This window comes from Daldinia decipiens, assembly GCF_022478715.1.
Source record: "Daldinia decipiens strain CBS 113046 unplaced genomic scaffold F4813scaffold_12, whole genome shotgun sequence".
Classification (NCBI taxonomy): Eukaryota; Fungi; Ascomycota; class Sordariomycetes; order Xylariales; family Hypoxylaceae; genus Daldinia; species Daldinia decipiens.
Window position 1 is genome coordinate 45692 of NW_026054555.1, and position 14982 is coordinate 60673.

The 14982-nt window shown below is 45.3% G+C and overlaps 8 protein-coding genes across 8 annotated transcripts; 6 read left to right on the plus strand and 2 right to left on the minus strand.

The window, feature by feature from the left end:
• Positions 1–426: 426 nt before the first annotated feature.
• On the plus strand, positions 427–1008 carry F4813DRAFT_388337 (uncharacterized protein; the record flags this gene model as incomplete). The annotated part of the gene is made up of 1 exon (XM_049246689.1): positions 427–1008. One exon carries the CDS (start codon positions 427–429, stop codon positions 1006–1008), a length of 582 nt encoding a protein of 193 aa, XP_049100533.1.
• A 698-nt stretch (positions 1009–1706) lies between these two features.
• F4813DRAFT_38402 (uncharacterized protein) lies at positions 1707–3991 on the plus strand. Its single transcript, XM_049246016.1, has 4 exons — positions 1707–1724; positions 1782–2431; positions 2486–2544; positions 2658–3991. The coding sequence occupies exons 2-4, from the start codon at positions 2091–2093 to the stop codon at positions 3554–3556; spliced, it is 1299 nt and encodes a 432-aa protein (XP_049100534.1). The 5' UTR covers positions 1707–1724; positions 1782–2090; the 3' UTR covers positions 3557–3991.
• On the plus strand, positions 3992–5262 carry F4813DRAFT_38400 (uncharacterized protein). Its single transcript, XM_049246014.1, has 3 exons — positions 3992–4516; positions 4598–4667; positions 4787–5262. The coding sequence occupies exons 1-3, from the start codon at positions 4427–4429 to the stop codon at positions 5077–5079; spliced, it is 453 nt and encodes a 150-aa protein (XP_049100535.1). The 5' UTR covers positions 3992–4426; the 3' UTR covers positions 5080–5262.
• Positions 5263–5825: 563 nt separating this feature from the next.
• On the minus strand, positions 5826–6475 carry F4813DRAFT_388340 (cell wall protein PhiA; the record flags this gene model as incomplete). The annotated part of the gene is made up of 2 exons (XM_049246690.1): positions 5826–6085; positions 6160–6475. The coding sequence occupies 2 exons, from the start codon at positions 6473–6475 to the stop codon at positions 5826–5828; spliced, it is 576 nt and encodes a 191-aa protein (XP_049100536.1).
• A 1450-nt stretch (positions 6476–7925) lies between these two features.
• Positions 7926–8270, plus strand: F4813DRAFT_388341 (uncharacterized protein; the record flags this gene model as incomplete). Its single annotated transcript, XM_049246691.1, has 1 exon — positions 7926–8270. One exon carries the CDS (start codon positions 7926–7928, stop codon positions 8268–8270), a length of 345 nt encoding a protein of 114 aa, XP_049100537.1.
• A 180-nt stretch (positions 8271–8450) lies between these two features.
• Positions 8451–10107, minus strand: F4813DRAFT_380119 (putative sugar transporter; the record flags this gene model as incomplete). Its single annotated transcript, XM_049245530.1, has 5 exons — positions 8451–8590; positions 8638–9034; positions 9149–9181; positions 9269–9903; positions 9999–10107. 5 exons carry the CDS (start codon positions 10105–10107, stop codon positions 8451–8453), a joined length of 1314 nt encoding a protein of 437 aa, XP_049100538.1.
• Positions 10108–10427: 320 nt separating this feature from the next.
• F4813DRAFT_355625 (uncharacterized protein) lies at positions 10428–12434 on the plus strand. Its single transcript, XM_049242895.1, has 2 exons — positions 10428–11000; positions 11098–12434. The coding sequence occupies exon 2, from the start codon at positions 11528–11530 to the stop codon at positions 11774–11776; it is 249 nt and encodes an 82-aa protein (XP_049100539.1). The 5' UTR covers positions 10428–11000; positions 11098–11527; the 3' UTR covers positions 11777–12434.
• Positions 12435–12475: 41 nt separating this feature from the next.
• F4813DRAFT_395504 (FAD-binding domain-containing protein) lies at positions 12476–14313 on the plus strand (the record flags this gene model as incomplete). The annotated part of the gene is made up of 5 exons (XM_049247705.1): positions 12476–12818; positions 12871–13087; positions 13138–13526; positions 13591–13967; positions 14052–14313. The coding sequence occupies exons 1-5, from the start codon at positions 12651–12653 to the stop codon at positions 14311–14313; spliced, it is 1413 nt and encodes a 470-aa protein (XP_049100540.1). The 5' UTR covers positions 12476–12650.
• Positions 14314–14982: the final 669 nt, after the last annotated feature.

Sequence of the window (14982 nt, forward strand, 5' to 3'; positions counted from 1 at the left end):
ATAGATTCGGATAAATACCATCACGAAGACTTCTAGATCGAAAGAAAACACGCATCAAGGTAACTGATACCTATCATTAGGTGACGCATATCAATATCTGCTATCCGCAGCAAAAGCTCCGATGATGTTGTCATCACGTCGATCGCGATGCAGAAGGCAAACGCCATACATTATCACTCTCTATGAATCAGAGTTAATCGCTTTCCTCTCCTTTCGTTTGTCCTCCACCGATGCAACGGTGTTATGTCAGATCTCCTCATTGTAGCTTCGTGACGTTACCTCGCTTATCCTTAACTATCCTCTTATTACATATATATGAAGGTCTACGGCCACAGCTTTAGATGGGTCTGATTAGTTCGTTCAAGTGCATCCAGAAACCTATGCCAAGATCTTTCTCTCTCTCTATTTTATTACTACACGTTTACAATGTCGGCAGTAAGAAATGTAGAATCCATGTCTAATCAGGGCGAATTCCATAGCCGCGTGCCGCCCGCGGAACCTCTCACAACTACCGGGCATAAACCCGGTGTTAAGGTAGGCAACGATGCCGCGCCAGAGTTCCACGCTGAAAAACATCCCCTTGGCACCGCGCCTCGGGAAAACACATTCCAACCCCGACCCGATAGCGAGACACCAGCCGAGGCTCCGAATATCGAGTCCCAGAGATTGACCGATCCCGTGGATAGCCTCGGCGGCACCACATCTCAAGCCGTCTATACCGGTCTGAGTAAGCCAATTCGGGGCCAATCGGGAGCTGAGCTGCACGGCAATCTACATGGTGAGTATACCAGCCGACGAAAGAAGGAGCATGTTGGATTAGAAGGTTCTGGGGCGAGTGTTGGTGATAGCGTCCGTCAGAAGGGGGAGGACCTGCCTGAAGGCGTGGGGAAAGGCACGAGAGGGAAGGGTAGCACCGAATATCCTTCTGCAGCAGAACGCGTCCCTATCAGTGCGGAAGAGTTGGCAGCAGAGCGCAAGGTGCCGGGGCGCGCCTACGATTACACGTAATCTAGAAATCTCAAATAGAGAGATTGTAGGGACAGTATAAGTAATAGCGAGGAGGCAAGTATACGAGCTACTTAATAGAGGTGGTTTATATATACCAATCGGTTGATCTAGGTATCCTGATAGTTCGAGTATATCCGTATATCCTACCAACCAAGCCTAGTGACCACCTAATTGGCTATAATAAGTATTACGCATATTCAGATCGAGACTGTATGATCCAGCTATCAGAGCTCCCCACCGCCTGCCCCACGATTATTATCATGTGTAGGGTGATAGGATTAGAAGACCGAGCAAACAACGTCAGAGGATATGCGGGTAGTAATAGTCTACTCGATATATAGGTACCTATATAGAGCAACTCACGTTATCTAGAGATTTAATGCAATAAGATGTTTAATTTCCCGGTCCTATCATAGCACCCCTCGCTTAGTTTATGACCACAGCTGAAATAACCCCTGTCATCCGCCCATATTTTGTTGGCTTTTCTATATTCAGATCCAGACATAGATCATCTCTTATACGAAGCGCAGCATTGTTTCTACATAAGTCCAACAGTTTGAACGATCTATATCGCAACAATAGACTGCCGTCTACATGCTGAGAACCTGCATCAGATATCTTGACCCTAGTAACATCATGGATGAGATGAGCTGTACAAAAAGCGCTTACAGTGCTACTAAAGTAAGCTACCCTAGGTATGCAAGGAAAAAAAAAAAGTCAGTTGGCGACTGAATTAAGCAACCAGCTCCAATTTTATTGACTTTATTCCCCAGCCCTTGTCTCCTAGCATCACTGCCATTGGACTCGACTCTGTAGTTACTAACAGTGCCAAGAAGGCTTTAAGCCCTGTCTGCTCTGACGAGAATTGACTAAATGGTCTTGAGACGCCATAGGACGACAGAGACGGTCAGAGAAAAGAATTTGAGAAAATGTCTTCTCTCTTCTTCTCGCTCCTCTTATTCTTAACAATTAGTTGAAACTATTTCCTGGTCTCTATGTGACGAAGAGCATTCATTCATCACGCCTCAAATCGTTGCATTGTGGGCTGTCATTCGTTCCGATCTATCCCCATAATTATTACGATGGGATTCGCACCGCTCACAACGACGATCACGCCAACCGCTCTAGCACCGCAGGCGACTTCTCTTAACCATGACGGCACACCACCTGTAGCCGCGCTGACTACGATATGGACGCCTTCCGATGGCTGCTTTCCGGTTTCTACCCGTCCTACGACGGACATCGATATATTTTGGACTTCTAATCCCGAATGCGCCCCTCCTGGCTACGCTAGCTACTTCGAAACGTACTACTATTCTCCCGCCATGTGTCCTAGTGGGTTTACTGTTGGCTGTTCGCGATACGGCAACTTTCAAGGCCCATCCGTCGAACCCACTGAAACAGCAGTTCTTTGCGTTATGAGGTAGGTTTTCCCTTAGCTAGGTTAGCTTGTCATAACAAGACTTAACCCTACCAGTGATTATTCATGTACTCCCGATGGATGGAACTACTACGCAACTAACGCCGACTTATCGTGTATGTTATATTGAAGGCCCCCCTTGACCCGTCAAGAGTTTCTCGATCCCTGCATCCCTACATCCCTATATTTCCCATAGTATAGAGTAATCACTGATACGCACTTATTATAGATGCGCAAGTAATGATACAGATACGTTGGGCGTCGAGTGACCTTTCTATCTTAGAAACGCATCCCTTGACGCCTGGCTTAACTTTGGCGGTAGGAACTTTGGGTGGCGAGACCGACGTATCAGGGACCCAGTCATCATCTAGCACAACAGTGACAGGGCTATCTGCAAATCCGGATAGCTACGGTGTCGGTTTATCTGTTGGTGCTCAAGTTGGGATTGGTGTCGGCGTGGGCCTGTTTGGTCTCTTAGGTCTTGGATTGGCGATCTTCTTTATACTCAGGTACCGAAAGAAGCGTACGAACGGACAGACCGACAGTCAGTCTCCGCCCATGCAGCAGCCGCCTCCAGGCCAGTATCCATTTCATCAGTACCCTTATGTGCCTGGATCGGGACCTGCTGGACAACCGATCCAAGGATATCCCAAGACTACCTATCTCGGATATCCAACCTATGTCGACCCTAAAACTGGCGCCGCAACTTATTATTCCGTGGTTCCCCAACCTGCTCAGTTAGGGGTCACTGCTATCAACGGACCAAACACACCCAACAGCCAGGAATTACCACCCGTCCCAGGGTCACAGTCAGCTCAACTTCGAAATTCTACGTTTTCTAACGGCCAGCCAATGCCGGTGCACTCAGGTCCCAATGGCAATTATCCTATCAGTCACTACGAAGCTACCGGTGAGCTAGCAGTAGCTGAGATGTCTGGGAATGAGGGACTTGCCCAATCTATAGGAAGTACCGACAAGCCGCAAGCGCGACAGGAAATGGCACATCTGATAGCTGAAAAGGCGAAATTAGATGCCAGAAGAACTCGACTAATGGAATTGGAGGACCTAAATGAAGAGGAAAAACGGATACGAACAAGAATGCAACAGCTTGGACAAGCACAACGATGAACCTCCCCAGCCTCTAGACACGATTGGGATGGATATAGGGAGTCATCTCGTATTATAAGAATTATTCAAGAGTTAGAAAAACTGATGAGGGGCATGATACCAGGTTAGATGTCTCCATCTTTCCAATCATCTACCTATTCATACTACTCAAACGAACATTAATAGGGGGTACATGTGATGTCCTAGTGCAGTTTGTCTACCATTGGAATGTTTGGCAAATTAAGCAAAATCCGGAATGCCCGCGGTTCATATTGCCCCAATAGAAGGTTTAAAAAATAATATTCATAAATAAAAAAAGGATGCGAACGTTGAGTGGGAGATGACAAAAATAAATTGAATATGTAGCCGCAGTGCTGCCCAATCTTTATTATTTATGGAAGAACATAGAAGAAATCATGGACTTTTTTCAGTTCAAGTGTTTATATTCCCGTTAATATATATCTCCGTAGCTGACAGAACACGAGGGGTAAGGCTGCGTGGTAGCTACCTATTTATTTGCGTACTATAATGAGACTGGTAGCAAGGCAAGCTTGATAACCCTTGCGCAGACGCATCGACAAGTTACAAGTCATTTCGTAGGACTTATGAAAATACAATTAGAAAAAGCAAACTTGTCACAATCAACCAAGCGCATCTACCTCTTCCTTGAACCCCTCCGTCAAAGCTTCTTCACTACTCTCATCGTTGCCTACCTTCCTTCTCTTTACAACTTTTCCGTACGCTTCACAATACCATCACTTTCTACCACACACATCACCCACCATACCCGTCTTTTCTTCTATTTTCAACTTCTATTTTCAATCACCAACATACCCAATCACAACATCACTTCACAACCTGCTTGAACACAAACTCGGTACTGCTGTCATCATGGCATCCATCGACAAGAAAAACGACATCACTGAGAAGGAGGCTCAAGTGCTTGCCATGTCTTGGAAGTGCTTTAAGACCCCCCCCGAGGTAAGCGCTTTCCAGATCTACTATCTCGAGGCTACCGCATATCGCATGTAAAGTGGCATACTAACATGTACTTCTTTACAGGTTGACTATGACAAGCTTGCCAAGCTTACAGGCTACACCAACACCAAAAGCGTGCAGAATGTCCTCTACGGTGAGTTTTTCTCATTTTGCCAGTTCTTTGTGTGACATGTAAAGATATACGGCCATCATACCACCAACTACCGGGTTTTTAAAGGGGATTTCATGGCTAATGCTAACTTATTATCACAGCGGTGAAGAAGAAAATTGAGAATGGTGACGAGGGTCCAGCCACGCCTGCCAAGCGTACCCCCAAGGCCAAGGCTACTCCCGCCTCACGCAAGCGCAAGGTTGCTCGCAACGATGAGGAGGATGGTGACGATACCATCACTTCGACTCCGAGAAAGCGCGTTCGTGGCAAGAAGCTAACTCTCTCTAAGGAGACCGCCAATGATGATGATGACTCTGAGTCTGGAAAGAAGGACATCACACAGGAGGATGACATCGATGCCAAGGAGGAGATTGGAGAGGGAATCGTAGACTAATGTTCAATGAATCATTGGTAACCCCGGGAACCACTTAGGGAGCATTGCCTCGTGATACCAGTCGATTGATATCAGTCAGAAACCGGCTTTACTCTGCCCTGATATTCCTTATTACTTCGAGATAGCCGATATTGAAAACCTCAGAAAGCTCATAGTGAATCGTACTTGCTTGGTTTTCCTATATTCCAACGGGGCTGCCTCATTTGTGAAGTGTATATCCCTATCTTTTCCATGCGGTAGCATCAACTTGCTTGAGCCTACCTTATCCTAAGTCTCTTAATCCATAACTACTGGTTTTTAACACTGCAGGAGATCACCCCTTTACCTATGTCAAACCTATCCTTTCTGGTGTTGATACTCGCACTTGCTGAATTATCGCAATGGTTTTTTCCAAGGAATAGTTTATTTCCCCTTGATACTACCGTAGAACGCAATAGGGAATCTCGCCTTGATGAAACACGAGCCCTAGCTTAGAAGACATAAACAGACGGGGCACAAATAGCCCCTAGAGGTCGTCATGTTTTGTTTAGACCAGTAGGTACCCGATTTAAAAGATGATTATCATGTGCTGGTTGGTAAGTGACACTCAACTACAAATCACAAAACAAGATGCCTTTAGCCTGTCGACAGATTTGAGAATAATAAAGTAGTCTAATAATTAAGTAGGTTAGGTAAAAGTATCTAATCTAGGTAGGTAGATTCGATTTTTAGAAATATAGCCTGATAGATGCCGTCGCTTCAACCAATTACTGTGTGTATAGGCAGCCGTTAGGGTTAGCAGCCTCTACGGCACGTGCCGAGATTCCAAGGCAGCCTTGGTTTCCAGCAGGCTTCTCGACGCCCGTAGAAACCCACACACTCCAAGCACCATCAATGCTGTTGGGGCAAGCAAGGAAGCCTGCTCCATTCACCGTCAAGTCGTTGTTTTCATCAAGCGCGAAGGAAGTCCTCTCCCCGTTGCTAGGGGCCGGCTGGGCGCCAGTTGTATATCCGAGCTTGCCCTGGCCTAAAGTTAAAAGGTTAGCATAAATTTAATTTAATTCCCCGTAATTAATGAGAGCAAAATGCTATTGAACATACCCATTCCTGAACGATCGGCGTAAAGCTGCTGCGGTGTTGCAGAGGCAGCGTAGAGGTAGAGACCGCCATCTTGAAGATAGAACGTGGCGTGGTCGGCAGCGCCAGCATCGCAGGAGGCGTTCTGGCTGGGAAGCTTCACAAAGACACTACCCTTAGCCGCTTCGAAGCTGGCAAAATGAACCTCACTACCAGACCGGAGAGCCATCAACGAGAACTTGGCGTCAGGTGAAAGTTTCGCTCCCGGGGCTGCTTGCGGCAGAGCAGTTGAAGCTCCGGCGAAGAGGGGGGCTGCGAGGGCGAGGTTCTTGAAAAACATGATGGGCGATGTGTTGATTAGAGTGATGTAAAGGGTGATGGAAAGGGTAATGTGAAGGTTTAGTGAGATGGTTAGACTTATCGGATGTGGTGTCAAAATGAGAGAGATACTGGAACCTTTTATAACATTCTCTATCAAGACTGGAAGTCTTTGGGGCTCTGTAAAGGAGAGACCCGGCTTGACATCATCGGCATATGTAGTAGCCTATGTGCAATATGGTCAATACGAAGGCAGTGAATACGAGGATTCGAAAATGTTCTTGGCGATACCCGGTTGCAGAACAGCTCAGTACCAAGTTAGCCGATTGGCTCAGCTCTGGGGTATTTCAAGGCCCATCTCGAGATGTGGAACCGTCCGCTAGAGATGATCGACATCATATGCCGACGAATGAACCCACAACCTCCTTAATCCCTTTTCCACATCGCGAAACCTAGCCTAGTATTTTATTACCATTATGCGCTATCGCTCATTCCGAACTAGACTGCTTGATAGAAATGTCCCATAATAAAATATGAACTAGGTAGCACACGAGGAGGCAATATCCTAGCTACGCAAATGTTGAGCTGATTCGAATGTATGGAATATCTATGTAAGTCGGAGTTTACCGTCACTGTCGTGATCATCTTTGGCACAAGGCACGAAGTTAGGCGTTCTCGATCAATTTTATTCGGTACGATTGGGTTGAAGCTTTTGATATTCTTAAAGTATCACTCACATACTTTGTAGTTATAGTTATTAATGCTGCTGTCGGCTCTCGTAAGACCCGGCCACGCAGTATGATATGTACTATAAACTTACTAATACAGGTAGCTTCTGAAAATAAAAATAAATTACCTATACGTTAGATTTAGGTAAACGGTATTGGTATTAGCTTTTGCCTCCTTGATGCGAATTAATTAAGGAAACGGGCAAGACTAAAAATAGTCTCCGAGCTAATAAAGAGGTTATTCGAGTCTTGAAAATCACTAACTATGTAGAAAAGGTATATATTTTAGCGGTGTTTAAAAATACTTCAAAATAGGCGGGATGCCCACCCTTTCGGGAGTACCTCGGATCAGGCACTTAGTTTTTGGGCGCGAGGAGGCGAAAGCTACATACATATGTAGGTACCTAAGGTACCTTAAAATAGAATACCCGCAGCGCGTCGTTTTCCAAGCAATGCCATCTTGCCATTGGTAAGATGTTTCTTGCGTATCCATTGACAAATAACTTATGACATCAGGTCCCGCCCCATAGCTACACAGCCAGGAAGCTAAAGAATTGCCTATTATGGAGCCTGATTTGGCATATAATTGGATGGAAGTGTGACATGAATACGTCATTTGCCATGATTCGAATAAATGGGTGTGTTATTTGATAGTTGGAGGCTTGCGTTCATATTTATCTACCCTTTTGAAAGCATCATTCATTATGTATGTATATAAATTCACACATCTCATAAGCCGCACCCATGTCAAGGTTAATAGATGACGTCAAAACTGGCCTCAAAGGTATTCGCGGAGCTGGGGATGCCATTCGAGGCGAGGCAATGGAGATTACGGATCAAGCATTTGACAACAACCAAAACCATCCGGAAACCCAAGCAGCGCAAACGAAGAATCGAGCGATCGCAGAGAAATGGAAACAAAACGTTAAGGATGTCGATAATATGTTTGCTCAGCGTGAATGGGAGCATAAAGGTGTTCCGAGGACAGATGGAGCTGCCCACGGAACTACCCATCATTCGACTACTCCCGGTGGGACACATACGCATACCCACAACACAACTAACAGCGGTGTCCCAAAGGCTATCTGAACGGAGTAAAATGATTGAATGTTGAACACCAGAAAGAAACTGTGGAGAATTCTGGATATAGGGAGTTACTCGATGACTGGTATTATTATCTTAGTCAATACGAGCTTTGTTGATTTAAATACCTAACCTCCTAGGTACTTAGGTAACCTAGGTAGGTAGGTAGTAAGGGAGTCCAGGTAGTTAGACAAATCTCATCTTGGAGTCTTCAACGTGAGCAATGCCGATTTTGCCGTCAACTTCCATTCCACTCCTCCTTACTAACTTACTTTCAATGCCGAAAAGAGCAGACATCTCTTCAATCGTCTCCCCTTTCGTTTCCACTGCGACTGTTAGACCTAGTGATAAAAGAAATAGGGTTTATGCTTACCCATCGCGTATCGTACGAATATAAATGTAACTACACAGATGCAGGAATAAATAATATAAAGACCCCAGCCGATAGGTGCGGCTATTGGGGGACTTGCCTGCGCTACCACATAGCAGCTCAGCCAAAGACTCGCGGTTGAAAGGGCGTTTCCTTTCGCCCGATACACGACGGGGAAGATCTCTGTAGCGTATGTCCAACTTCCCACACCCCAGCTGATGTCGAAGAACACATAGAACAAATACGGAAAAGCAATAATAGCATAGTTTACATTGGAGTCGGGATCTCTCTCGGCGTGCCACTGCAAGACGGTGATGCCTACCATCGCACAATACATTCCTACCAGGCCTGTCCGTAGCCATATCTTGCGTCCAAGACGGTCGAATAGAAATATCGGAATCTAAGAAGAGACAAACAAGACTGTCTTCGGGTCTGTTATTCCTCCACGCTCAAAAAGGGATGGCTGGGGATCGTTTAGAATATCATTAGCATACAATAGATGGAGCGAACGTACAGTGTAATATAATATCGAGTTAATACCTGTGATCTACTGGAAGGATTGCACGCCCATAGCGAGTAGAGTAACACGTAAAACTGGCGATTTGAACAGATCAGCTCAAATCGCTGTGACTACTGCGTTCTCAAAGGCTACCTCCTCGGCTATCTCTGCCATTTGTAGATCAGCTACTTCATCGCCGTGAAGCCGGGCGAGCACTTCACGAGCACACTGGTGTCTATCTTGCTGGACCAACCAACGGGGGCTGGGTAGAACCCAAAACCAGCATCCGACTCCCCAGATAGCCGCTGGCACGACTTGGATGGCGAGCGGGATACGCCACCAATTGGGAGTTTCCAGAAAGTTAAACCCATAATTCAACCAGAAAGCCACAAGCTCACCGAAACAAAGAATCATCTGCTCTATCCCGATAATACGATCCCTTAACTTTGCTGGTGCGATCTCAGATACGTATAGCGGCACACCGCCGGCGCATGTACCCACACCGTATCCTAAGATGACATGCCCGACCGTAACAGAGGTGATGTTATATGATGCCGATTGAAGTATAGCACCAATGATAAAAACTACGCAGGCGATTGATAATGTTCGCTCACGACCACGGTGGTTGGCAAGAAAGCCTATGGACACAGTACCGACTAAACACCCAATGTCGTAAAGCGATACTACCGCTCCCGTAACCCAGCTATTAGCCGGTTTCATAAGGCGGATCCATCTAGCGTCCGCTACGATGACTCCCATGACACCTTGATCTGGGGAATATCGTCAGCCCACTACTGTATGGAACGTAAAGAAATTCGACCTAATAGATGTATAGGCGAGCCTACCATATCCAAAAGTAATACACCAATAAAGACGAACCCAGTAAGGAAGTAAACGAAACGAAGGTTTTCAGGACGCTTCCCGGCTTCACCGGCCGTTCGGCGAATAGGATTCGTTTGCTTTATATTGAACATCCTCCCTCTACTTATCTACTTAGCTTCGAGATGATCGAACAGGCATCACAATCCAAAGATACTAAGAACTGAAATACTGCGTGCTTGTATGCAAGTTATTAAGCAGGGATCATTTTTACATAGGCGATTATATCGGCGGATGCGGCAGCGGAAGGTTGGATTTCCCCACACGTGAATTTGGGATTCTGCGGGGTGATCATGGAGAAGAATCTGGGGTGCTGCTGATCGAATGAAGTTTATTGCCCTTGTCGTAATACCCTACTTAAATCCCAATTCAGCCAAGATCGCCGCGAGAATAAGCATATTCGCTATATCAAAGTACCGAAACTTGAACCGTACGTTCAAACTAACTAGCTACTAATTGCACAACTTTGGTGTTACTGATAACGGCAGACTCAACTTCGGATGGCCAGCAAGATCTTTCAGTGGAGACTCTATGTCGTTTTTGATGAGCTCTATTTCTTTTTTGTTACTCTAATCCTCTCTTACTAGGTTAGTTGACTCTGGATTCTTCATCTCAGGAGCTGCTCGCATGCTGATATAGAAATACTTCATATAAAACACACTGGTTATCCTCTTTGCCATGAAATATGCCGCACGTTGCAGATTCACCACTCTTCGTTCCTCTATATGTCAACGACGGGCTGCTAAGACCTGAGCAAGTTGGCTCTCTTCGTCCCTCGTCCTCGCATGAACCTCTGGATGACCTACGTCAGCGGTACAAACACGATGGTTATCTTTTTTTGAAGAACCTCCTGCCGCGGGAACACGTACTCAAGGCTAGAGAGGCATAGTTTACCCTTTTGGCCCCTAGCGGTGTGCTTGCACCTGGAACTCTTCCCGTAGAAGGGGTGTTCGATAAAGAAAAGGATAAATTAGATTTCCCTGGAATGGTAAGTGCCCTCTATCGGAATTCTGAATCCTCACCTAGGGGAAGCCATTACACACCTAACTCGGTATCTATGTTATTACTAACGAACCCTTAATTAGTATGCAAGGCACCTTATTTGTACTCTCCATTTCCTGTTTTGTGGTAATACCTATCTGGAGGAATGCTCCTTCACTAACCTCAAATTTTACGTCGCGTATTATGATAAAAGATAATCTCCCGAAGGGGGCTAACATAGAATAAGCGGAGCTGGGTCAACTGACGGGAACGGGCGTCCTCGTGGAGGTCTTTTTGTTGATCCCGCATTGCAAGCCCACGAGGAACTTTGGTATAAGGATGAATTCTGTAAACATGAAACACTCCATTCGTTTATCAGCAAGTTCACCGGATGAGGTGATAATACTCTCGGTCTCACTGGGTACCTTTTGAGAAACAACACGCCGCAAAACAAAGCAATAGGTGTACATTACGACCAGATTTTCCTCCGACATGGCGAGGATACTGGTATGACTGCTTGGGTACCTATGGGCGATGTTGCCTTGCCTAGAAGGAGGCCATACTCTCGGTCAAGACACCGAGACATATTTCTATGATCTTGCCGAGAAAACCGGGCTTTCCGAAGAAGAGAAAAGGAATGCATTTAATAAAAATATGATGAATGGAGGCTTACTTGCAGACGGGCCAAAGGAGTTTTCCGAGGCGCATCGCCGAAAATGGCTTACTACGAACTACGAGGCTGGCGACGTTGTTCTTCATACACCATACACGGTAAGACAATAAAGTGAAGGCACAACAAATATTCCAGCTGGCCATCTTGAAAGATTCATGCCTCGACAATAAACAATGACCTGAAGAATGTTATTCGTCTTGGTACGGCCCTGAGATTTGTCGATTCTTCCCGGCCATACGACAAGGTTTGTATGGGGATCTTTCGAAACAGAGTATCTTGCTAGTATGCTTGATAGCGTTGGCTAAATGTATACGCGTTCGGAAATGGTGTATAGCAGGTTTAATAGGCGGTCAGGCGGCCAGCACACCGGTATAACTTGGAAGCAGGATCCATGCCAACAAATAAAACTGAGCTGTATTGGCTATTCTTTACGAAGAACAAGGTAGATCGTTACTTAGTTAAACGCTGTTCTTAGCTAATAGCCAGTTAAACCTCGTGGCTGAAACATATTGCATTCATTGGAGGAACTCATAGAGTAAGGCTTGAACTATCTACTTAGGGTAATTGGCTAGGATGTACGACGTACGGAGCTGAAGCTTTAATACTTGAATAACTGGTGCTTAGATGTTGCTTTTACCACAACAGTTCGCATGCAAGTGGTTAGTAGGAGTTAATAGCCGTATATGATTAGGATATCTTAAAGTGGTAACTATGTACTTCTCTAACACTGGGGGGAATTCGTATCGGCCTGAGGCGCCCAACGTGCGGTGAGCATTAAACACTGAATAATCCTTGTTTACAATCCAACGCCCGATTCTAAATAATTATATAATCCCTAGCGCCCTTAGTGCAAAAGCGTCTTCTCTTCTGGAGTCCTTAGAGAGCTATTGACTATACTTGATAATTCAATGCACTGTTGCTTTCTAAATTTGTTAAGACTATTATGAATACCTAAACTACTATATACCTAGGGTTATTTATACAATGCAGTGGCCATCCTCAAGCAGAGATATACAATGGCCTAATGGAACTATAGTTCACTACCCGGGATCAGAAGAATTTGCAGCCGCAACGCTGCGGTGGTCTATATATAAAGCCCCCAAGTTCTCAGCGGCGATTACTCCATTGAATGAGGAAGCAATAGCGGACATTGTAAGCGTTTCTGATAGCTCACTAAAGTTTCACGGTGGCTAATTCACTTTAGGTCAAGGTTGCAAGAGCCGCAAACATCCCTTTTCTGGCTACGGGGGGCCGTCACGGTTATGGTACTACACTAGGAAACCTTCAAGGCGGACTGGCTATTGATCTTAGCCAATTGAAGGCGATCGAGGTCGATAAAGCTGCCGGTACCGTGACAGTAGGCGCTGGGGTCAGAATTGGCGATGCTATGCGCCCCGTTTATGATGCCGGATATGAGCTCCGTAAGTTTTGGGGATTTCACCAGTTGAAATAGCATATTAACAAATCGTAGCCGTTGGTTCGTGTCCTCATGTCGGCTTAATTGGTGCAACGCTCGGCGGTGGCGTAGGAGTCCTCCAAGGCCTCTTCGGGTTGATAATCGATTCTCTCTTATCCGTGAGACTCATTACGGCAAACGGGAACCTCGTTGAAGCGTCGATCAGTTTAAACCCAGATTTATTTTGGGCTATTCGTGGCGCAGGGTTTAACTTTGGTATCATCACCTCCGCTACCTACAAGCTAAACAAAGCTGTCAATAATGGAAAAATCATGACCGCTGATATGATTTACCCTGCCAATATGAAGTCAGCCTACTTCAAAGCTTTACAGGCGTTCGAAAACAAAATGCCGCAGGAATTGGCCATTATCAGCACTATTCGTTGGGATTCTGTCGCCGGCGAAGTAAGCAACTGAGAAATATTCACGTCTTGCTCATTTATGTGCATAGTGCTAACAGTATACGAAGACTCAAATCATAGGCACCTTCGTGTATAGCGGTACAGAACACCAAGGTCGTCAGATCCTTGCACCATTCTTTGAATTAGACCCCCCAACCGTCCGCGTAAGCGTTGTGCCATATATCGAATTGTTTCCCACTATACTCTTTGGCTGGATTCCTGCAGTCAGTACACCAGGAGGGATTCACGACATATATTCAGCCAACGTTCGTAAGTTTGAGTTAAACACGCTGAACTCGGCCTGCGACAAGTTCGACGCCTTTTATAGGGCATACCCCGATGGACGATCTAGTGTTGGTGTACTAGAAACGTTTTCTACTCATGCTGTTGGCTCTGTGTCGGCTGATGTAACGGCTTATCCTTGGAGGAATGCAAAAGGGAACTTGTACGTGTGTCTTGCTCATATAATTATCTACCCAAGGTAAACTTTGAGACAACTGTTTTCTGATCTAACATCTTAAATCTATAGCATGTTTCAAATGAGCTGGTCAGAGCCAGGTAGCTCTGTCGAAGAAGCCGCAAATATTCTTGCGCGCGGACTTCGGCGAGATTTTACCAAAACGTCGGGGTTCGATGACCTTTCTGTGTACGTGAGCTATGCTCATGGAGATGAAACAGTTGAACAGATCTACAGCAAAGAAAAGCTTCCTCGCCTTGTATCCCTAAAGAGAGAATGGGACCCAGATAATGTTTTCAGGTATAATAATAGCTTACCGCTGGAGTACCCATAAACCACTACCACTGATTAACTACCAACAGTTCGTGCAGATGTAGATACATAATTTAACAGAGCGTGTATTAATTATCAAATGAATACATTGCTTACTATTGAACTAGGCAGTTGATGTTCAAAAAAGAAAGAGTTTAATACAATTTGTACTAAGGGGCAATAGGGGTACCCTAAGAGTGTAGCCTCCAGGTAATAGATTTATATAAGGAGGACATGGCTTCCTTAATCCTTAGAGATGGTATAGTTTAGCCAAGCCACCACCATACCTACATATCGGGAAGATATCTTAAGCAAATCGTCTGTTAGTATATGTAAACAAGACAATCCTATTCGTTATCTATTAGAGTAAATACACCAGGGATCCCAATGCAGAAATGAACCCGACATTTATGTAAATACCGTCCCCTATTTACCAGCAAGGTCCTTGAAGAGACTTAGACCTGGATAAATAGTATTGTAACTTACTAAACATATTATTAGTTCATTTCAAGAGACATAGGATCTCATCATACATATCCCACCTACTTCGAGAGGGAAACTATGTATCTCTATTATCAACGTTTAACCGCAACTACACTCGTTTCAGCTCATACGATATAATTGCTGGCGCTGTTTGAATGAGCTGATTTGCCTCCCATTCAGCATAGCGTAACCTAGTGCCATCGATTCA

Coding starts and splice junctions, on each gene's coding strand:
- F4813DRAFT_38402 (XM_049246016.1), top strand. CDS start 2,091: ATGGGATTCGCACCGCTCACAACGACGATCACGCCAACCGCTCTAGCA. Junction 2,432..2,485: donor GCAGTTCTTTGCGTTATGAG/GTAGGTTTTCCC, acceptor TAACCCTACCAG/TGATTATTCATGTACTCCCG. Junction 2,545..2,657: donor AACTAACGCCGACTTATCGT/GTATGTTATATT, acceptor CACTTATTATAG/ATGCGCAAGTAATGATACAG.
- F4813DRAFT_38400 (XM_049246014.1), top strand. CDS start 4,427: ATGGCATCCATCGACAAGAAAAACGACATCACTGAGAAGGAGGCTCAA. Junction 4,517..4,597: donor GCTTTAAGACCCCCCCCGAG/GTAAGCGCTTTC, acceptor ACTTCTTTACAG/GTTGACTATGACAAGCTTGC. Junction 4,668..4,786: donor CGTGCAGAATGTCCTCTACG/GTGAGTTTTTCT, acceptor TTATTATCACAG/CGGTGAAGAAGAAAATTGAG.
- F4813DRAFT_355625 (XM_049242895.1), top strand. CDS start 11,528: ATGTTGCCTTGCCTAGAAGGAGGCCATACTCTCGGTCAAGACACCGAG.